At 65.5% G+C, this 20,514-nt stretch overlaps 3 protein-coding genes across 5 annotated transcripts; all 3 read right to left on the bottom strand.

The window, feature by feature from the left end:
• Nucleotides 1-696: 696 nt before the first annotated feature.
• On the bottom strand, nucleotides 697-5,360 carry CHRNG (cholinergic receptor nicotinic gamma subunit). The gene is made up of 12 exons (XM_062202500.1): nucleotides 5,306-5,360; nucleotides 5,006-5,145; nucleotides 4,876-4,920; nucleotides 4,635-4,744; nucleotides 4,004-4,159; nucleotides 3,210-3,307; nucleotides 2,766-2,969; nucleotides 2,493-2,607; nucleotides 2,246-2,360; nucleotides 1,400-1,616; nucleotides 1,055-1,188; nucleotides 697-870 (listed from the first exon to the last, which is right to left on the bottom strand). The coding sequence occupies exons 1-12, from the start codon at nucleotides 5,358-5,360 to the stop codon at nucleotides 697-699; spliced, it is 1,563 nt and encodes a 520-aa protein (XP_062058484.1).
• A 3,314-nt stretch (nucleotides 5,361-8,674) lies between these two features.
• On the bottom strand, nucleotides 8,675-14,487 carry CHRND (cholinergic receptor nicotinic delta subunit). Of its 3 annotated transcripts, none has more exons than XM_062202481.1 (12): nucleotides 14,436-14,487; nucleotides 14,035-14,201; nucleotides 13,680-13,724; nucleotides 13,495-13,604; nucleotides 13,224-13,379; nucleotides 12,940-13,049; nucleotides 11,895-12,095; nucleotides 10,878-10,989; nucleotides 10,665-10,779; nucleotides 9,746-9,950; nucleotides 9,532-9,650; nucleotides 8,675-8,857 (listed from the first exon to the last, which is right to left on the bottom strand). In XM_062202481.1, exons 1-12 carry the CDS (start codon nucleotides 14,485-14,487, stop codon nucleotides 8,675-8,677), a joined length of 1,575 nt encoding a protein of 524 aa, XP_062058465.1. The 3 variants fall into 3 exon arrangements, with proteins under 3 accessions (XP_062058465.1, XP_062058472.1, XP_062058477.1); XM_062202488.1 differs by having other exon boundaries at nucleotides 14,035-14,180; XM_062202493.1 differs by lacking the exon at nucleotides 13,680-13,724 and having other exon boundaries at nucleotides 14,035-14,180.
• Nucleotides 14,488-14,942: 455 nt separating this feature from the next.
• Nucleotides 14,943-19,091, bottom strand: PRSS56 (serine protease 56). Its single transcript, XM_062202472.1, has 13 exons — nucleotides 18,983-19,091; nucleotides 18,500-18,607; nucleotides 18,240-18,293; nucleotides 17,961-18,150; nucleotides 17,506-17,605; nucleotides 17,249-17,408; nucleotides 16,934-17,076; nucleotides 16,648-16,807; nucleotides 16,321-16,497; nucleotides 16,066-16,230; nucleotides 15,913-15,975; nucleotides 15,638-15,744; nucleotides 14,943-15,307 (listed from the first exon to the last, which is right to left on the bottom strand). The coding sequence occupies exons 1-13, from the start codon at nucleotides 19,089-19,091 to the stop codon at nucleotides 15,086-15,088; spliced, it is 1,758 nt and encodes a 585-aa protein (XP_062058456.1). The 3' UTR covers nucleotides 14,943-15,085.
• Nucleotides 19,092-20,514: the final 1,423 nt, after the last annotated feature.

Genomic DNA, 20,514 nt, shown 5'->3' with positions numbered 1-20,514 from the left:
GGGCAGTGAACCTTGTTTAATGCCAGTGTTCTGGGGGGTTGTCCCATGTGGATCATGAAGGTAGGGACTCTTGTCTGTCCACAACACTGGGAAGAGCTTTTAAGATTTCAGATGAATGAATGAATGAATGAATGAATGAATATTGTTTAGAAACCCTCCAGGATCTTGTGTGAGTGCGGGGGAGTGTTGGGAGCTTATTGGGTGCAGTGGGCAGGAGAGGGAGGTGCCAGCCGACATGGTGGCGGCCCTCTTTACAGGCATTGTCACACCCTGGACTGCGCTTCTCCAGGGAGAACTTGGGATGGGGAGGCCAGCCTGCAGGGCTAGGGCCTTGTCCAGTTAGGGGATCGTATGAGGCAGAGCCATTACGGCTTTGGGATGATGGGAGTTGTTGCTGCTTTGTTGAAGTGAGACAAAGGCACCAGGTGGAGGAGTGCTTAGTGCTCTCCTGAGCCACCAGGGCCGGTGGGTGCCCACCCCAGCAGTGCGTCCTGGCCGCCCCCCATCCCCAACCACTCCATGATGGGACGCTGCCATTTTATTTCCCCCTCTTTCCAGAGCTGTTTGGTTCCCGCAGCTCTGGAGGGCACTTCCCAAAGAGTGCACTTGTGACAGCGGCGGCAGCGGCACAACACAGCTGCCGACTCAGAGGGCCCCACGGGTGTGACTCCCCATGCCCAGCAGCGCGTGGGTGGCTCAGTCTGGTGAGGGCAGGTAGGGGCGGGGGTCTCCAGGGAAAGGCAGCTCGGGCACCCGGTTGTAGTGGGCCATGAGGAAGATGCCACTGGTGCCGCAGACGAAGAGGGAGAGCATGGCCAGGAAGCAGACACGGTCCAGCACGCGGCCCACCAGGAACCACTCCTCGCTCCCCTACAGGTGGGACAGGGTGGGATGACCTGTGGGGGCTCAGGCCGGCCCTGCACCCCTCCACCATCCTTGGGCTCATATCCTTGGGCCTCCTCACCTCTGTCCAGGCCCCAACCTGGCCTCTGCCAAGGTCCCCTGGCCCCAAGGTCACTCCCCATCCCACTCCCCCCCGTCCAGTCCGTCTTACACTGTCAAAGTGACTCTGCTGGTGCCGGGCCCGGGCGATGAGGTTGCAGGCATCCACGCAGGCCTGGATGGCCGGTGCTGCCTGCTTCAGGCTACCGCACAGCTCCTGGCTCTGCCCTGGCCCTGGGCCTTTTTCTGATGGGGAGGGAGGGCAGGATTTGGGGGGTTAAGTGGGGAGGAAACAGGCAGAGAAGGTTGCTCCTCTTTCTCTCGTGTGCTCTCTCTCTCTCTCTCTCTTTCTCTCTCTCTCTCTGTGGACATTTGCCCGGCACTCATCTGTTGTGCCTGGCTCCCCGACTCGAGTCCCCCAGTAGATGCATCCCTGGTGTCACAACCCCGGGCCTACCTAGCTTCTCCAGCGCTGCCCTCACCAGCCCGTTGCGCTGCCGCTGCCGGAAGAGGAGCTCACTGCGAGGCAGGCAGAGGGCCACCTCCTCTCCAGCTGTGAGCGACCACCCCGAAGAAGAGCCGTTCTGTAGCCGGGGCCGGGCGTCCTGCCTGGCCGCTGGGGCCGGGTGCCGGGCATGCATCCTCAGCAGCTGGGGCAGGAGCCGCAGGAACACCTGCAGAGGGGTTGCTCTGGGCAGCCAGGCCGAGTGCCCAAGCTGCCGCTGGGCACGAACGCTTCCTGCTGCCCACAATGCAGCACAGCGGGGGACCTGACAGCTCTGCCACAGCCTGGGTCCCCAACATCAGAATCACTGGGTCGCTTGTTGCAGATTTCTATCTGCCCCCTCCCCCCATCCTGACTTAGGACAGCCTGGGGTGGGTCTGGGACCCTGCGTTTGCACCCAGGACCCCAGCCGTCTGTGGCAGGTGCAACGCAGATCGCACGGATCCTGGAGTCAGACCACTTGGGCACCATCCTGCCTCCTCCACTTTCTGGCAGTGCGTGACCCCGGGCAAGCTACTTAACTACTCCATGCCTCAGTTTCCCTGCCTGTTGAATAGAGCTGATGGTACTATTCTCTTAGTAGGGGCTTTATGAAGATTAAGCGAGTGAAATACGGCACGCCTCCGGCACTCGGTAAGCGCTCGGTGTTACTCTCCATGCGCTTTGGCACAAACTTCCGGATAATGCAGGGTAATGCTGAATCTAGCAGGAGAGGAACATGGCCAGGGCCGGGGTACAGAGGGAGGCACGTGTGAGTGGACTAGGGGGGATGCTGGGCCAGGCAGGGAGGGGCCTTGCCTTTCGGACCCCTCGGGCCATGGAGTGCGTGTGTGGGGAACGCAAGGACACGTTGAGCACGACCACGGCGTTCACGACAATGAGGATGGTCACCACCAGCAGGAAGGTCAGGTACCTGTCGGGGTGGGGTAGGCAGGAGGCTGGGGCCGCCTGTAGGCACCTCCTAGCCAGCTCCCCTTGGGTGCTGCACTGGATACCAGGAGGGCCATGCCAGGAGGTGGACGGGCAGGTGTGGGACAGGCCTTACTTGCTGATGAGTGGCACTGCCTGGGAGGTCTCGGGCACCTTCTTGGCCACAAGGAAGAGGAAGACAGTCTGGGCCAGGAGCACGTTGATGGCGACGGTGCACTTCTGGCCGCCCGCTGCCCAGGACCGAGAGGCCCTCAGAGCAGATCCCCACTTCCCCCTGCCCCCAGAGGAGCCCCCTCACCCCACTAGGAGCCCACTGCCCTTGGTCCTGGGTCAGGCTGCTCTGTGCCCTGGCCAGAGCCAGGGCTCCCCTTCCCTGGGCTCTGGGTACCCTTGGCAGGCAGAAAGTAGATGAGGATGGCAACGGAGGAGATGAGCACGCAGGGGGCGATGATGTTGATGACGTAGAAGAGGGGCTTGCGCTGGATCAGCAGGTAGAACACCACCTTCTGAGGGCCCGCCTCCTCGGCTGCCGCTGCCGCTGTGTCCAGCAGCATCTTGGCAGGCCGGTGCCGGATGGCCCACTCCCCATTCTCTGCAGGTGTGAGCACAGGGAGTGTGGCCCAGGCAGCCCGAGAGAGCCAGGAACCCCGGCAGAGGGGGACAGCATCAGGGGATAGAAATGGAGTGGGAGACGGCACGCTTGAGCCCTCTCCCTCCAAGATCGGGGCAATTATCATGGGGAAATTGAACCTTCTGAAAGGCGTCCCTACCGCCAGGTACGGCAGGAGCTGGGGAAGAGGCTGCTCGCGGTGCCGCTGGGGTGGGGCATTACCTGTGAAGGCCTCGGGGTCGATGAAAATCCACTCAACGGTTTGACCGTCTTCCTGACTCAGCTGCAAGTTGATCTCACTGGTGCTGTAGGTCTGGGACCTGGGGCACAGAGGGCAGGAGGCTAGACCCGCCCACAAGTTCTCGATCATCTGCAGTTTGGCTTTAAAAAAAAAATGAAATGCAGCCCCTCCACCAAACCCTGGTGGTGGGATGTGGGGGGCAAGGATCCGGGGGAAGTGTGGGTTGAGGGCCTGGTCAGAGGGCCCAGGGCCACTCCCTGTCTGTCCCTCCCCTGCTATGAAGTGGAAAAGACACACCCACCCCAGTGGGGCTGGTTCTTGATGGGGTCTCCCCAGCAGGTTTCCTTGGGGAAAGACTGCGCCTCTCACATTCAGGAAGACCCTCACCCAGGCCCCCTCCCACATTTAAGGGTGAGGATATGCAGTCCCAGAGGACACCCCCTATGGCCTGAGTGCAGCCCGAGGTGCTGGCCCTGGCTCCTCCTCCCAGCGGTAGGGAGGCATGCACGCTGGGTGCACGGCTTTGCCTTCTCGCTCACCACTACCCCCGGGGCACAGGAAGGGACACTGAGGCAGGGAGGAGGGTGAGTGAGCCGGCTGGGTGCATAGGGTGGGACTGGGGTGCCTTCAGGTGTGTGTCCGGAGATGTGCCGAGGCCCCCGGAGGTGGAGCCCGGTCCAGGCCTCTAGGTGGCGCTAGAGCTGAAGCCAGAAGCCCAGTGTTCCCCACGCCTGCCCAGGCCCAGCGTAGGAGGGCTCCCCAGAAATGGCCTCACTGGAAGACGAGGGAGCAGTTCTGCCAGTCGAAGGGGAAGTAGGTGACAGAGATGGCGCAGGAGGAGCGGAAGATGGCGGGCGGCAGCCAGTAGATGCAGCCGTCGGGGGACACGAGCACGTTGCAGTAGAGGGCCACCTCGAAGACGCCGTCCACGCTGTGCGCAGGCCGGGCAGCAGGGCTGTGGGCTCAGACCCCGCAGTCCCAGAGCAGCCCCTGCCCTGTGGGGACACCCTGCAGCCTGCCACGCCCCTGACTGGTCCCCACCCCGGTCTCCCTGGTCTCCCTGCCTCCTCCACTGGGCTGCCTCCCTCCCTCCAAGTCTCCTTACTAATAATTAAGACAATCAGCTCTCGCAATGTGCCAGGCCCTGAGCGAAATACCTCCAGCCCACCCAGGCAGCCCAGGCCAGAGGGGACAGAGCGAGGTGTAGACCCAGGCCTGGTGGCCCTGGAGACAGAGCCCACCCCTGGGGCCCTGCCTTCAGCATCTGCCAGTCTAGTCCTCCCCCTGCACCCAGCAGGGCGCCCGGCCTGCACCCCTCACTTGCCTGCTCTTTCCCCAGAGCCTCTTGGCTCTGCTGGACCGTGCCGCCGGTATCCTTGTCACCCACCCCTGCCCGCGCCCCTCACTTGTTCTCTAGCACGATGTCCGGCCTCCACACCATGGTGGACGGCACCCGCAGCACCCACAGGCCTTCGTAGTCTTGTGGGTCCCAGCGCAGGCGGTAGTCGCACCACTGCTGCAGGGGAGGGGGACGGCAGTCGCCCGGGGGTGGGGGGAAGCCCACCCAGGGGCAGGGGAGGGGCAGGCAGCTCCTGGGAGCCCCGGCTGGGGGCCCTGAGAGCCGGGCGGGCGGCAGGTGCCTCTTACCATCTCTATCCAGACGTTGGTGGTGAGCGCCTCCTCGCGCTCGTTCTGAGGTGACAGAATGGAGGACTAAGCCCCCCAGGCCTCCCCCTCCCCAGTGCAGCGGGCGGCCCCCTCCCTTCCTGCGGCTCACCAGGGAGATGAGGTTGGTGAGGGTGAGCTTCAGGCTGACGTTCACCACGTTGGAGTCGTGCTCGGCTGGCCGCAGGTGGGGATCATAGTCACGCATCAGGTCTGCCAGCAGCCGCTCCTCCTGGTTCCGGCCCAGGGTCGCTGCAAGGCACAGCTGTGAGTCACTGCCGAAGGGGCAGGGGACACTTGGGGACCTGGGGCAAGGCCAGGCCCCTGCGGCCCTCCAGACCCCACACCGCCCTGCCCTGGGCCTCAGAGCCCTGCCCTGGGCCTCGGCGGGCCCTGGTTCCCGGTGTCGCACCCAGGCAGCCGGCCAACAGCAACAGGAAGAGCAGCGGTGCCCGGTGCCGGCGCATGGTGCCTGGACTCCGTGCAGTGACGGGGCTGGGTGGCATCTCCCCAGGCCCAGGACAGAGGGAGATGGGCTTTGGGTGTCACGTGACAGCCCACACTCCCACCCCGCAGCCTGGCCAGCCCCAGCAGCTGTCTGGCCACAGCATTGTCAGCTGTTCCATGCTGGATACAATGTGGGGCTCAGGTTACCTGGGCCAGGCCGGGGAGAGGGGCCCCATCTGCCCTCACGGAGACGGCCCACCCTGCAGACTCAGTGGGCACGTGGAGGGCTCAGGACATGGCCAAGGACACACGGGCGTGGCGAGAAGGCAGCTGCCCAGGAAGGCCCTGACCAAGGCGCTGCTACTGCTCCCCCTGGGAACCAGGACATGGGAGGTGAAGGTTGCTGGGAGGCGTGGGTCATGTATGAGTCTCTATGACATCCACACGGTCACGGGCCTCGTACCTGGATGCAAATTAGGAGGCCAGGTCACGCCCTTTCGCCCTGAGCCGGGAACACAGCCCCAGGAAGCTTTGGGGTAAGGAGAGCTGAGAAGGATCTGGAACTTGGGGCTCTGATGGAGCCGCCGTATTTGTTAAATCATCTAACAGACCGCGGAGCCACTTGTGGCCGAAACCGTCCGAAGTTGGGGGTGAGGGCACTGGGGGCTGAGCCGGGCTGCTCGTGGGAAGTCCCCAGAGAGACAGGCAGGAGATGGGGCTGAAGGGAAGCCAGGGCCGGGGCAAAGAGCTCCCTGCACTTTGTGGTGGGAGCCGGGGTCTTGCTGCCGTCTGTGGCCTGGCCCAGGCTGCCTGCTTTCGACCCAAGCAGAGTTAGTGGGCGTCAGCACATGGGTGCCCGTGTGTGCCTCCCACACCTGGTGGACAGGCAACAGGGCCTCTGAGGGCTCCGAGAACCCTAACCTCACCGAGGACCCCTCCCCTCCCGCAGTGGATGTCTGTGGCGTGCCTCTGGGCCTGTGTCAGCCAGCTGAAGTCAGCCAGAGGCCCTGCCCTCGCAGACCCAGGGGTGGTTGGCTGAGAACCGGCCCCTGCAGTGGGGCCTCCAGCCCCTGCTGTCCTGGCCAGGACCCGGAGCATTCAGATGGGGGCGGGAGCTGGGGCACCTGCTCCCCCAGGCACCGCCCACTGAGCTCAATCGCTGGTGGTGGGGGTGGGGGCCACTTGTCTACCAGCCTTTTGTTCTGTCCTTTGAAGACCCTGCCCCTCTGAGGGGCACCTCCCTGTGCCCCCCTACTCGTCCTCTCCCTCTCAGAGCCCCGGTTCAGTACCCCCACCCTGGGCCGAGCAGGATCTCACGGCCTCTCCACTGCCCTCCAAGCTCACACTTTGCCAAAAGGGACGAAATGCCCCTGAGATGGGCAGGGATGCTGGAGAGGGGCCCAGGCCCAGGCCCAGGCCCAGGCCCAGGCCCAGGCAGAGGACCCCGGGCTGTGTCTGTCCTTCTCCTCCCGCACAACTGGGAGGGACGAGGAAGCTCCTGGAGACCGGTCCTCCCCCCCCCTCCCCTCCCCTCTGTGACAAGTGGAGCTCCCGTTCTGTTCTCCCTGCGTCCTGGCGGCCTGAGAAGCATCCTGGTGCTGTCAGGAGGACAAGGAACCTGGAGGAGCAGCCGCTTCCTGGAGGCCTCGAGCACCGAGAGAGGCCCCGAGCACCGAGAGAGGCCACGAGCACCGAGAGAGGCCCCGGAAGATCTGTAGAGGTCACTCATTGTCTCAGCAACGCCTTCGTTGCCAGCTGTGGTTGTAGACGCTAGGAAAGCTAGACTCCCATTTCCCAGGCTCCCTGGCTGGTGGGGGGCGGGCGAGGGCATGTGGCACTTTGACCATAGGCTCCTCTTGTCCCTGAGCTGAGCCAGTGAGGCCAGGCCTGCCTTGTGGTTCCTACCAGGTGAGAAAAAGGAAGCCTTGTTTGTTGAAGCCATGGTTCCTTGGGTTTTCTGTTCCTTGCAGCCCAGTGCATTCCTGAGTTCATTGAAAGAAAGAGGGTCGCCCTGCTGGCTGGGAGAGGGTGCAGGGCCACCCACCATCCTGAGTGGTCCTGGGGAAGTGGGAGCCGCTGCGGCAGGAGGCACCTCTGGCTGGGTGTGGCATTTGGGGTTTGCCTTTTCTAGCAGGCCCACAGCCTCCAGAGCAGGGCCTGGCAGTCCTTCTAGACCTGCCGGCAACAGCGCCACCACGTGGCACAGACAAGCAGGCGGCCCTGGGTTCAGGCCCTCGCCCAGGCCTTTGCTCCTGGCTGCAGGGGGCGGATGGCAGGGGAGCCAGAGGGGGGAGTCCACCCAGGCCTCCCTATTCCAAGGGGGGACTCGAGATTTGTGCCTGGAAGCTGAGGACAGGCCCTACAGGGAGACAGAAGTAGCAAGGATCAGCTTGGGCTTTTAATGGTTTTCTTAAATCTCAACCTTGGTGTACTGGAGCTAAGGAGGTCACCGATTCCCGGTAGGGACCTTGAGCCCTGGGGCCTGGGGCCTCGTGTCCGGCCTCTCTCAGTCACCAAGCCAGGCCTGGGCACAGGAGACAGGGGCACAGGCACCCCCGCGGGGAGCCCGAGACCCAGCTTCCACAATCCAGGCACACGGACGAGGAGGGGCTTAAGAGCCCCCTCCATTGCAGGACGCCTGCAAACACCTTTCCTTCTTCGTGCGTGGGGCTTTCCACGTACGCAGAACAGAGGTAGCTCGCTGGGGCCACGCAGCTGGTGCCAGAGATCCCCCACCACTCGCTCGCTTAAAGCCACAAGTATTTATTAGCTCACACCAGGCATCCAGAACAGCTCCCCTGCTGGTTCCGCTCAGGGACTTTCGTGGGGCCGTGGGCAGTGAGATCATCGGAAGGCTCCTTCGGGCTGGATGGGGCGGGGCCCACTGCCAAGTCCATGCAGGTGGCTTCCAGCAGGAAGTATGTCCCCAGTACTGCGTGGCGGTCCTACTTTGGGGAGGGGGCATAGGCGCTCGGGCTGGGGGGCGCTGAGTTTCCATGCCAAGGGTTGTGCAGGTGACTTAGGGGTGGGTAGTGGTCAAGGCAGCAAGGGAGGGGCCTGGGGTTGAGTGTGGGTGGGAGGGGTGTGGCTGGGAGAGGCTCTGCCTGTCTGATGGGCAGCTTGAGCAGCCTCCTGCCTCTCCCCAGCTGGCTGTCCCCTCCAGCTGATGTCCACTCCCAGCCGGCCCCGCCCCCTCCAGTGCACCTGATTGCCGAAGGAACCGCTCCTTGCCTTGATCTCAGCCCGGCCTCGAGGGACCAACTAGGCACCAACTTGGGGCCCCGCAGCCGCCTTCCTGGGAGAGCCGCTCCCCGCTCAGACCCCACACCCAGACCTAGATGAAGCGCTTGTCCCGCACGTCGTAGGAGAAGGGGTCCCCTGGGAAAGGCTGCTGTGGGGGCTGGTTGTACGCGCCCTGCAGAAAGATCCAGGCTGTGCCCACCACCATGACAGGCGTCACCACGAACAGGCAGAGGCGGTCCACCGTGCGGGCCACCCGGTTCCAGCTGTCCTTCTCCTGGGGATGGAACCAGGCAGAGATGGGGTGTGGGCAGGGCCTTGGGCTGCAGCCCCCACCCCAAGCCAGGGCTCAGTGATGGACACAGAGGTCTCCTCTCAGCGTGCTTGGGGGGCTGCCCCAGTCTGGCGTGTCCCCAGCAAGGAACCAGGCTCGTCACTTCTGTCGGAGAGGTAGACAGCCAGGCCACAGCCACCTTCCTCACTTTCCTGCAGGGCTCTCGGGGGCTGGCGGGGCTCTGCGGGGCCCGGCGAGAGGCGGACTGGCCTGGCTCCCTCTCTCACTCCTCCTAGCTGCTGCCAGTTGCTGCTAGCCCACATGTGAACCGGGAAATGCCACTGCTTTCCCAAGAGAGAATTTTTAGAAGTTGTATCATAGCTGACAACCATATAAATGGAGAAGTCCGGCAGGAACCAAAAATGATTGGAAGCTGGGAGAAAGGACGGCCCCTAGGGGATGCTCAGAGAGTCGCCTCGGCAGGCTGGGGGAGGGCATGTTGCTTGTGTGTCCCCCCAGGGTGTGGCCGGCCCACAGTGCTGCTATGGGGGTCTAGGCAGGAGTGCTCCCTCCCTGGGGGGCCCGCATTTGAGGGGAACTGTGCCCCTGGAAGACAGGACATACTTGGTCAGTGCGCTACTGGAACACCTGTACATGGCAACCCTGCAGCCACTCACCTCATTGTAATTGTTCTGGTCCTTCATATGGTTGACGATGAAGTTTGCCCCATCCACGGCAGGCTTCAGCTCACTGAGGAGTTCCTGCTGGGCCTGCTCAGAGCTTGCTGGGGGCCGGCCTATGAACACAGGGGCAGAGGGGCATCTGAGGGCCGCCACCACGCACCTCCCACGGATGGGCCCCGGCCCAAACCCGAGGTGCCCGAGGACCTACGTGCAGTGGTGAGGCGCCGGGCCAGCCCGTGCCGCTCTGACTGCTTCTCGAACATGAGGTCACTGCGGGACTTGAGCGAGAAGTACTCCTCGGCCTTGGAAATGTAGCCCAGAGAGCTGCTCCTACGGATCAGCGTCCTGGGGCCGGGTGCGTCCTCCGCTGGGCGGGACATGTGCAGCAGCTCGGGCAGAGTCTCCAGGAAGAGCTGCAGCAGGGTCATGGGGACACAGGACGGACACGGGGTGGCCTTCCCCCACCTGACGGCTGTGACCCCACGTCTGCCGCAGAGCGCCCTCTGCAGGCTGACCCTGTCATTCACTCCTCTGCTCTCGGGCGGTCTCGAACTCTCTGGGATCGCTCACAGCACAGAGCAGAGCTCACTCATTGAAAACAGAGGTTCCAGGCAGGTGCTGTGGCGCAGCGGGTTAAGCTCCCGTTTGTGACACCCACTGCCCGTGTCGGAGCACCGGGTCAAGCCCTGGCGGTTCTGCCTCTGTTCCAACTCCCTGCTACTGCCCCCGGGAAGGCCTAAGTGCTTGGGACCCTGCACCTGTGTGGGAGGACCCGGATGGAGTTCCAGGCTCCTGGCTGTTGTGAGCATCTGGGGAGTGAACCAATGGATGGAAGACTCTCTATCTCTCTCTCTTTCAAATTCATTAATTAACTAATTTAAAATCTTGTTATTCCCAATGGTTCCTCAGGGTCCCTGGAGGCTGCCACCACCCCAGCTTCAGTCACCAGAGACTGGTTTGACCTCCACAGAGAGAAAAGCCCGCAGTCTGTTCTGTGTCAGGTAACACCACGCTGGGCATGTGGCAGCGGCTAGGGACACGGGTGCCCCGGTCCACAGGGTCTTTACTCCTTCTTCCAAGGTGGCCATTGCACAACTCCCGGCTTCGGGCCATGGGGGGGCACTCACCTTCTTGACCCCCTCGGACAGCACGTGGGTGCTGGGCGTCCGGAAGTGGATGTTGAGCACGATGACACAAATGACCACGACCATGGCGACCAGCACCATGCCGAAGAGCAGGAACCTGCGGGAGCACGTGCAGCATGCAGCCCCTGGCTCGCCGGGCATGAGGCCTCCTCCCTCCCCCCCACCCCCCACCATCACCACGTGGACGCCGCTCACTTGCCAATCAGAGGGATGGCCATGGACGTGGCCGGGAGCCGCTTAGAAATGAGCAGCAGGAAGACAGACTGGGCCAGGAGCACCGAGATGGCCATGGATGTCTTCTCACCACCTGGGGAAGCCAGAGGGGCTAGGGGTCTCCAAGAAGCCATGGTGCCTTGGTGGAAGCCCTGGGCTCCGAAGCTGCAGAGCCGGGGCTCAAATCCCAGCTCTGCCACTGACTAGCTGAGCCTCCCTTGGGCTCTCTGCGTTTCAGCTTTCTCAACTGTTGGGTGCTGCAGAGGGGAGTGTGTGTTAAATGCACGTCCGTTCGCCCACCTTCCGAGGATCTACACATGTCACTGCCCTGCTCGGCCAGCTCCAGGGTGGGCTCGCAGCACAGGCTGACCTGAAGGTTCCATCCCTTCACGCAAAGACCCCAGCCCGGCGCGGCCTCGCTCTTTTCCACCTAAGCTCCTGCGGGCGCTGGCCCTGGGCCCCTCGACCTCTACTTCTCCCCCTAATCCACCCTCACTTCACACGGCTCCCCGCACCCTCAGCTTCCTCCGGGACCCGCACCTAGCCCACTGTGGCTGGAACAACCTCTCACCACCCTCCTCCAGGCCTGTGGTTGTGCCGAAGCACTGGCTGGGTGGCCTTTGTCACTGTTGCCGGCTCACAGGAAATATTCTGAAACTGTAAAACCGCTCCTTCCTGGAGCCACGTGGACTTGGGTTGATTTGTTGCTGCCTACACCCCAGCTTCCTAGAAACCCCAGTATCTACTCACTGGGTCATCTGTTGATAGCCTCCCCTGAGCCAGGCCCATGACCACATGGTGGGGATAGGACCTGCCCTGACATAGGGGACAGTCTAATGGTTGTCCCTGGGCGCCCTGGGAAGGCCACTGTCAGAGGCAGAAGTAGCATCCAGAGGGTCCCAGGATGCCAGACAGGAGCCTGGAGCCCTCCCACCCCCCCGGCTGCCCACCCAGCTCTCAGCCCTCCCCCGGGGCAGCAGGGGCGGGGCCTGAGCTCACTGTCGGCCGGCAGGTAGAAGACCAGGTTGATCATGAAGGAGATGAGCACACAGGGCACCAGGATGTTGATGACGTAGAAGAGCGGCTTGCGGCGGATGATGAGGTAGAAGGTGACGTCCTGGCGGCTGGGGCTGTCCAGCGGGGCGCTGGGGTCCACGTTGACCCTGGCCGGCCGGTGCACTATCTCCCACTCCCCGTTCTCTAAGGGAGGCAGATGGACAGTCTGTGCTTGGGTCAGACCAGGGCCTGTTGGGGACGTGGGGGGCTTCGGGATGGGATGAGGGCTGGGGTCACCGAGAGCCAGACCAGGGGCCTGCGTGAGTGCAAATGTTAACCGGCCAAGGGTAGCTGTCCTGTGCGGCTCAGTTCTGTCCCTCCTCCTCGGATGAACTAGAAGGGGCGGCCATTCAGGTTTAGACAGGGAGGGTGCCTTGGCTTCCAATGTATCACAAGCCAAAACCAGGTGCGGGCAGATGCGTGGGACAAGGTCTGGTTGTTAGCAGGCCACACCTCCTGGGCCTGGGTCTTGGTCAGGGGATCATCCTACCCCCAAGATGTCCCTGCCTGCTGACCAGTGGGATGTGGTTCCTTCTGACACCCATGAGCCCCAGGGAAGGTCTGAGCTGGTCAGACAGGGCAGGGGATGACAACCCAGCCCACACCCAACCTGGGCGCTCCAGGAGCAATGACCAACTTTCCTAAGCCATGCCCCTTCCCGGGAATCCCTGTGTGTACCCAGGAGTGTCTTGCAGGCCCTGGGTGCCTGTGTGTCTCTGTGTCTGTGCAGGGTCAGGGTCCCAGGTGCGGGTGTGTGCACTGTGCAGGCCTGGAGCGGGGGTGGCGGGTGCCCTGGGACGACCTGTGTGTCCCCGATCCTGTCCATGGGGTTGCTCTGAGCACCTGTGACCTGTGTGTCTCTGTGTATGTGCAGGGTCAGGGTCACAGGTGCGGGTGTGTGCACTGTGCAGGCCTGGAGCGGGGGTGACGGGGTGCCCTGGGACGACCTGTGTGTCCCTGATCCTGTCCACGGGGGCACTCTGAGCACCTGTGAAGCCCTCGGGGTCGATGATGATCCACTCCACGGGGTAGGTGCGGTTATCTTCTTCCTCCTGCTTCAGGCTCAGGGTGATCTCCTTGGCCGTGTACTTGAGAGAACTGTTGGGGGGGACAGTAGTGGGCAGAGGGTGACCCTGAGCCACTGGCTAATAAAGCAAGACCACTGTGGGACCAGGTACCCAGCGGAGGGCACCTCCATCCACCCCCCGTCAGCCCCTGCCGGGGTGCCCGGGTCAGGGTGGCGTGGGGGACGAGCAGGAGGAGTGGCTGCACCTGAACTTGAGGGAGCAGTTCTGCCAGTCGAAGGGGAAGTAGGTGACAGAGATGGGGCAGGAGGAGCGGAAGATGGCGGGCGGCAGCCAGTACACAAAGCCGGAGTCAGAGACCAGCACGTTGCAGGAGTAGGAGATCTGGAAGGAGCCGTCGTTGCTGGGGACAGACGCGAGATCACGGTCAGCCCCGGCCAGCTTCCCCGCTTCGGGGAGGCAGAGGAGGGAGGGCAGGCAGGGGCTGGAGGGGGGAGGCCGGGGAGGTTGGGCTCAACTTGTTCTCCAGCACGATCTCGGGGAGCCACACCATGTCAGGGGGCAGGCGCAGAATGCTGATGTTCCCGAATTCCGCGGGGTCCCACTGCAGCCGGCTGTCTGTCCAGCCCTGGGGGCCCAGAAGCCCGGTCAGCAGGGGGCTCCCTGCTCCTCCCCCAAGCTCTGAGTGGGGCACCCCGCTTACATGCTCTATCCACACGTTGGTGGTGAGGGTCTCCTCCACTTCTTTCTGCAATCACAGTGCAGTCCCTCAGGGCTGTGCGCCCCATGTCCACCAGGCACCTACTCCTGGATGGCACCCAGGGGACACCATGGCCACTGGGCCAGCCAGCCCCCTGCCCCAAGCGCTCGCAGCCAGGAGTGCGTGGCAGGGGCCAGTGGCTTCTGACAAGGGCCTCGGGGTGGCAGGCTGGGGTAGTGGGTAGGGTGCAGGTGCAGCCCAGAGCTGCAGCTGCTGGGGGTACGGTTCCCAGCGAGGGGAGCTACCGAGGGTTTTGTGCTTCCTCTGCGGCCAGCCCAGCCCCAGAGGGGCGCCTCACCAGGGAGATGAGGTTGGAGAGGGTGAGGGCCAGTGAGATGTCCACGCTGTCCTCCTTGCGTGCCACCGGCCGGAGCTCCTTCTTGTAGCCCTTCTCGCTGAACAGGTGCCGGATGAGCCGCTCCTCCTCGTTCAGGCTCCAGCTGCCTGCGGGGGCCAGGGCCAGGGCTGGGCGCTAAGCAGGGGGCCCAGGACGGGAGCTGCCCTGAGGTCCTGCCGGGCCCTGGGGCTGGACAGAGCAGGGGGCCCAGGACAGGAGCTGCCCTGAGGTCCTGCCGGGCCCTGCGGCTGGACAGAGCAGAGGGCCCCCAGTCGCTGCCTGGAAGTGATGGACCCTGAAGCTTGTCCCATCACAGGGAGAAACAGTGGAAGGGCAAATCCCGAGGAAGCACCCACCCTTACCACACACGGCCAAAGCGGCCAGCAGCCCCAGGGACAGCACTGGCGCCTCCATCCTGCCCCTCTGACTGGCTCTTGGCATCTGCCTCTCCGGGTTGCAGGGCTGTGGAATGAGGGTGGGCAGGAGAGGGGACAGGTGCAGGGTGGGGGTGGGGAGGCACAGGGAGGAGGCAGCCGGAAATGCAATCTGACTCCTGGAGCGGTCCCAGACTGAGACTCCATGTGTGTGTGTGTGTGTGTGCGCACGCGCGCGCGGAGCAGGCTGGCAGAGACTGCACCCTGGGGGCGGCGGGGGGGGGGGGGCAGCGTGGTCGGCCGTGAGTCCGGATGGTGACGCGCAGGCCAGCTGCTGCCCCTTCTCAGGAGGAGCCAGCTCATCTGACAGCCACTCGCTGGTTCCCAGCCCCAGAAAGCGCCAGAGAAGTCAATCTTTATTATAAATAACATTTATTAAAGCACAGCTGGGAAGACACACGGGGCCCAGGACCCTTCCCGGGCCCACTGCACAGGGCTGGCTTGTCTTCGTGGTCCCCAAACCCCTCTTGGCTCCCCAGGACAGCTGGGGTCCTCATTGGCAGGTGGGGTCCTCGCTGGCCACCAGGCTGGGCACCTGAGGGCTGAGTGTGGTGGCCCCTCCTCCCCAGTCCCCGGCCCTACCTGACCCCTCCCTGGGCTGCTTTGGGTCCTCTGTCTGCCAGCGCAGCTGCCCGGAAGGCCTGCAGGGCCTGCACCAGCAGCCGGGGGAGGCTGCGGGCCAGTGTGGCAGGCTCCAGGCCCACCAGGCTGCTGAAAACCACGCGCCGGCCCCCCAAGCCGGCCCGCACCCACGCTCGGAAAAGGCCGCTCAAGGTCTTGGAGCTCAGATCTGCCAGCACCTGCAGAGTGATGGGCAAGCAGTTAGCAGCAGGGAGACCCCTCCCCACCCCGCAGTGGGGGTCTAGGGGGTCGTCCCTCTGTCCCACAACGCGTCCCTCACTTCCGGCTCACCTGGACGACCCCGCAGCCCTGCCACTCTCACCTCTCTCCCTGCTCAAGCCACCCAGGTCCCAGAATGCACCACTTCCCTCCCTGGGGACAACCCCCCCCCCCAGCTGGGCAGGGAGGGGCAGGGAGGGCCCTCCAGCTCCCACCCATCAGGGCTGGGCCCCAGCCGCATCAGCCTTCCCAGGCCACTGCGAAGGAGGCTGGGAGGCCTGGGGACCCACCTCGTGGAAGTTCATGGCCATGTGCTCTGAGGGGACCTGCAGGATCCAGGCGTGGGCGTCCTGGAGGGTGGCTAACTTCTGTCGCAGGGGCTCTAGCCCAGGGCAGCCTGCAGGAAGGGGAGAGACCTCGCAGACTCACCGCCCTCTTGTCCGGATAGGGAAACAGGCTCAGAAAGGCGGAGCGCCTGTGACACGGACGGACGCGGGCCCAAAGCCACCAGGGTCCCCAAAGAACCAGGGCTCTACTGCGGGGAGCCGGCAGAGGGCGTCCTTACCGCTAGCCTCCCCGCGCTGCTCCGGCCTCCGCTTCGCGAACCGCGCGCCCGCAGCCCAGGATCCTGGGGGAGGCGCAGGGTTAGGGGAAGGCCCTGGCCGGAGGAAGCGATCGTGCCGCGCAGGGGTGGGGCCCGGCCGGAGGGCGCGGGTACCTGAGTGTAGCCGCTGCTCGCGGGCCGGGTGCCGGGGAGGCTCCCGCAGCGACGGCGCGGGGCGAGCCAAGGTGGGGGTCAGGCGCCGCAGCCCCGGGCGCGGCCCGAGCAGCTCCTGGGCGCCCCGCAGCAGGCCCAGCAGCGTGTGCGCCAGCGAGCGCAGCTCTGCAGGCGGGGCAAGGGAACGAGCGGCTGTCAGAGGCGCGTCCAGGCCGCGCCCCGCCGCCGCCCCCGGTCCAGGGGAGCGCCACTTACCGCATCGCCGCCTGCGCTGCAGGCACTGCTGGTGCGCCAGGCGCGCACAGGCGCCCTCGGACCCCGCGCACCGGCGGCCGTAGAAGGAGCAGACCGGGACGGCGTCTGCTCGCGGCTCCTCGGGCGGGTCCCAGGCCAAGAGCTCTCTGCAGCTGGGCTCGCGTCCGGAGGGGGCCGCTGCGGGCGGAGCAGGGGCCAGTTTTCCCCCTGTTTTGGGCCCTCGGCTCCGCAGCGCGTGCCTGGAGCGAGACGCGCTTTCCCCAGAAGGGAAAGGGGGATGAGCACGGCGGGTGGGCAGGGGGGACCGGGGTAGGGGGCGCTCACCGCTCATCTGCTCTTGCAGCCAGTCCTTGAACACGGCCACTCGAGTGTAGACTCCGGGCTTCCCCGGTTCCCCGCAGCCGTCCCCCCAGGAGGTGACTCCGAACAGGACCTCCCTGGGGCGAGGTCCAGGCTCGGAGCAGGTCAGGGGCCCTCCAGAGTCACCCTGCGGGCGCGTTGGAGCGGTGAGAAGTTGGCTGGCAGCCCCCTCCCACCCACCCCCCGAAGGATAGGGGGCCCCTGTCCCCGGTGAGCAGCCGGCCTGAGGCCTCCCCGCGGTCTAGGCGCCTACCTGGCACGAGTCGACGCCCCCCGCCAGGTAGCCGGCACAGAGCATGGTGCTGGGGCGCAGGGCCGGCCCCAGGGCCCTTCGGCAGGTGTCGGAGCTGAGCAGCGGGACGCGGGCCTCCCTCAGCGCCTCGGCCTCCGGGCCGTCTACAGGGAGGCATGCGCTCAGGCTGGGCGGGCAGGACCCCGCTCCGAGGGTCGCCCCACTTCTGCCCTGCGGGACGCCTCGCGCTCTGCGGGGTCTGGCACAGGCCGGCTCCTCCCTCCTCCGCCCCTTCCCCCGAATCGCGAGGCCCCCAGGCTTTGCCCAGCCCAGTACCTTCGAAGAGGGCTCCCCAGCCCGCGATGGCGCAGGCGGTGCCCGCGGGGGGTTCCCGCGGCCCCTGGGGCAGACACACAGGGCGCGCCGGCCCCGCCGGGCTCACGGGCGTCCACAGCTGCACCAGGGCCAGGTCGTTGTGGAAGGTCTGCGGGTCAAACTGGGGGGCGAGGCGGGGCGGTTGCGGCGCAAGGTCAACGAGGCGCGGGGAGCGGGCGCCGTGCCCAGCCCTGGGGTCCCGAGCCCCGCCCTCTCACCTTGGGGTGCGGTAAGATGCGGTTCACTGGCACCTCCTCGGCCTGCTCCCCCCGGGGACCCTCTGCCAGCGTCACCGTCCACAGGAGCTCGTTCTGGGCGCTGCGGGGCGAGCGGCGGGTGAGACGGAAGCAGCACAGGGGCGCACAGAAGCTCCGCGGAGGTCCTGCGCCTCCCTCCGTCCCACCGCTCCGCCCAGCGGGCCTGCAAACCGGGCAGGGAGAGAGAGCCCGGGAGCGGGGCCCGGGGGCCGGAGACGGCGCCGGGCGGGTAGCGCCCAGGGCTCGGCTGGGCAGCTGGGCTGGTGCCGGCGACTGGAGACCGGGAGCCCCGCGCCGGCGGCCGCCAGGGGGCAGCAGAGACCGGCTTTGTCGCGCGGGACGACTCCGCAGGTGCTTGGCCGGGCTCTGGGGACCCCGGCTGGGTAGGGGAGCTCGGGGCGGGGGTGTCCACGTACCCTGCGAAGCAGTGCGCCGCCGTGAGCACCCAGGACGCCGCCACCAGGACGCCGCCGCACAGAGGCTGCCCGCCGAGTTGCAGTCTCACCAGCCAGGGCCAGGACCCGGGCGGCGCCGCGCTGCCCCCCACTATGCGGCCGTGAGCCCGCGTCACGTTGGCGGTGCCCGGGCGCCTCTCGCCGCACGGCCCTAGGAAGGCAGAAGCGGCGTCACGAGGGACAGGGGCCAGTTGTCTTCAGCACCGAGGCCCACCCCACTCTCGGCCTTTTCAGCCTCACCTGGTTCAGGTGGATCCTGGAGGACAGGAGCTTGCGGCCTGGGGCGCCCAGGTCCTGCTGAGAATCAGACCCCTGAGTCTCCCTGCCACCCTCTCGCCGGCCCAGCCCTCGCACACACCTGCCAGCCGTGTCTTCCCCGGCCCCGGCTCTGAGCCCCCACCCCCCAGAGGGGGCCGGGTCAGGAGGGAGGGGTGAGGGTGGACAGGAGTGGGCCCAGGGTGGTGAGCCAAGGTCCCTTGGGGCGGCGTGGGCAGCACAACCTGGGCACTCATGCAGTCTGTGCTGGATCTCCATGGCCACGCGCCTCACTGCCCACTGAGCGCTCCGTTGAGCAGCCTGCAAGGCCTGGGTCCCCTGGGCCGACAGAACTGCTGAGACAGGGGGCACAGAGTCATGCCTGGTGGTGGGGGAGAGGTGGGGCGGCTCTGGGGCTGACTGACACGAGGTCACTGTGGTCCCCGCTGCCTTGCAGCCCAGGCAGCCAAGGAAGCCAAGGGCACGTGGCTCGGGGCCCCTGTCTTCCCTGGGAAGTCCCCACCTTCCCTGCTTTCTGGGCGGCGGCTTGGACTAGTTCCCTTCCCTCTGCAGCCTGCCATGCCCCTTCCTCTCCGACTGGTGATCTGGTCCCCGGCACGGTGGGTGGAAGGGGCCACAGGTCTCGGAGCTCATCTCCCCCCACCCAAGACCCCACACCCTCTGCGCCCTGGCGCCCCGGCTCCTCCCTCCAACCCAGCCAGGCTCACCTTGCAGGGTGCCAGGGGGCAGGCGCATGTACAGGGGGTGCCCTTGCGCAGCCCATGGGCGTGGGGGCGGCGGCGGCAGCAGCAGCAGCAGCAGCAGAGCCAGCAGCATGGTCCCTGGGAGCTGAGCAGGAGACCCGTCCTCGTTCCGCCTCTCGGCCACCCTCCGGACGCCTGTCCCTGGGAGCCTGCCTCCGGCTGCCTATCTACCCCTGGTGCGCAGTTTTTGTCCCTTAGATCATCTGACTCTGGTCTCCATCGAAATGACCCCTTCTGTGGGTCCACCCCTCACCTGGCCCTGCACTGCCAGAGCCCCCGGGGAAGAGGGCTGTGGCGATATATAGAGCAGGGGCTGGGGGTGGGGGAGGGAATGAGGTAGTGGGCTCGACCCTCACCTTTGAAGTCCCATCCGCCCGCTCCGAGCACCCCTTCTGTGAAAAGAGCCCTTGTTTCTGCGGTGGCATCAAAGGGGCCAAGGCAGGGAAGAGGAGCTGACGGTTGGGCCAGGGGCCAGGCGGAGGGGGGCTGGAGGGCAGGGGCCAGCACGGCTCCAGGGCCAGGGTCGGAGTCGGGGTGGGGGCAGCCCCATCTGCCTGACCTCCTGAAGAGCCGATGGCTCTGCTGGGGGCAGGCACTCCTGGAGGGAGAAGGGCAGGGGGTGGGTGTTGGGGGGGGTCCCTGGCAGTCCCACCCCCAGAGGAGGCCCCTGAGACCCCAGCCGCTGTGCCCCTAATTGCTTGGCAGGGGCCCTCCCTAATGTGGCCATTTCTAAAGATGATCAAAGCAGTCTAATTAGCGCCGTAATTGCTGCACTGGGGCGAGTGGGCTGGGAAGAGGCGAGGCCGAGGCTGGGGTGGCCCTGCGAGGGAGGCGGGGGATGAAAGGAAGGCCCCACAGTGGCCCAGTTCGGGGAGCCCCGGCCCCAGCAGCTCTGTCTGCTCTCCCAGATCCCGTCCCTGCCGGCCCGCTCGGCCTGGCCAGCATTGTTCTCCCTTGCTAGGACCCTGGCCGCCACATGGAAGTCCCCAGGAAGGGCCACGGGCAGGGGGTGGAACAGCTCTCCTGGGATGGAGGCGCCTCCTGGGGCAGCCCTGCAGGGTGCCCTGGGGCCAGCAGTCCCCAGGCCCCTGACCCCAGGACCGCCCTGGGAGGGGGTACCCCAGCACAGGAAGGAACACTTGCCCTGAGCTGGAGAGCCACTTTTCCATCCTTTCTCTGGCCCCTCCCCCACCCAGGTACCACACTTGGCAAGGAAGACACCTGGGATCCAGGACCAGCAGGAAGATGCTCCGGTGTGTGGCTCGTGGGGGTGCGGGTTTTATGAAGCTCGTGGTGGGGAGGGGGAGAGGGAGGGGGAGGTTTGCTGGATGCAGGTTGGACCCAAAGCACAATACAAGTTAGAGAAAGTGGCAAAGGAAGGGTCTCTGTGGTTCGGGGAAGAGCCCCGGGGTGCGGGCTCAGAGGGCAGAGGAAGTGGCTGGGCGCCCCCGCAGGTGGCAGGGGTGCGGTGGGGGGAGGTCACTCCTCCCGCCATT

The sequence above is a fragment of the Lepus europaeus genome, chromosome 1 (genome assembly GCF_033115175.1).
Source record: "Lepus europaeus isolate LE1 chromosome 1, mLepTim1.pri, whole genome shotgun sequence".
Taxonomy (NCBI): Eukaryota; Metazoa; Chordata; class Mammalia; order Lagomorpha; family Leporidae; genus Lepus; species Lepus europaeus.
Note: the sequence above shows the minus strand (reverse complement) of the source record. Positions and strands in the feature narration are given on the sequence as shown.

Excerpts from the sequence above, each read along its gene's own strand:
- PRSS56 (XM_062202472.1), bottom strand. The coding sequence starts at position 19,091 with ATGCTGCTGGCTCTGCTGCTGCTGCTGCTGCTGCCGCCGCCGCCCCCA. Across the intron at positions 16,498-16,647 it reads CTGGCTGCAAGAGCAGATGA|CGGCCCCCTCCGGACGCGAG; the intron begins GCGGTGAGCGCC and ends CTCCGCCCGCAG. Across the intron at positions 15,976-16,065 it reads CGAGCAGCGGCTACACTCAG|GATCCTGGGCTGCGGGCGCG; the intron begins GTACCCGCGCCC and ends CGCCTCCCCCAG.
- CHRND (XM_062202481.1), bottom strand. The coding sequence starts at position 14,487 with ATGGAGGCGCCAGTGCTGTCCCTGGGGCTGCTGGCCGCTTTGGCCGTG. Across the intron at positions 9,951-10,664 it reads TGTCCGAGGGGGTCAAGAAG|CTCTTCCTGGAGACTCTGCC; the intron begins GTGAGTGCCCCC and ends ACCCTGCTGCAG. Across the intron at positions 9,651-9,745 it reads CCGGCGCCTCACCACTGCAC|GCCGGCCCCCAGCAAGCTCT; the intron begins GTAGGTCCTCGG and ends CTGTGTTCATAG.
- CHRNG (XM_062202500.1), bottom strand. The coding sequence starts at position 5,360 with ATGCGCCGGCACCGGGCACCGCTGCTCTTCCTGTTGCTGTTGGCCGGC. Across the intron at positions 1,617-2,245 it reads TGGCCCGAGGGGTCCGAAAG|GTGTTCCTGCGGCTCCTGCC; the intron begins GCAAGGCCCCTC and ends ACCCCTCTGCAG. Across the intron at positions 871-1,054 it reads AGCAGAGTCACTTTGACAGT|GGGAGCGAGGAGTGGTTCCT; the intron begins GTAAGACGGACT and ends TCCCACCTGTAG.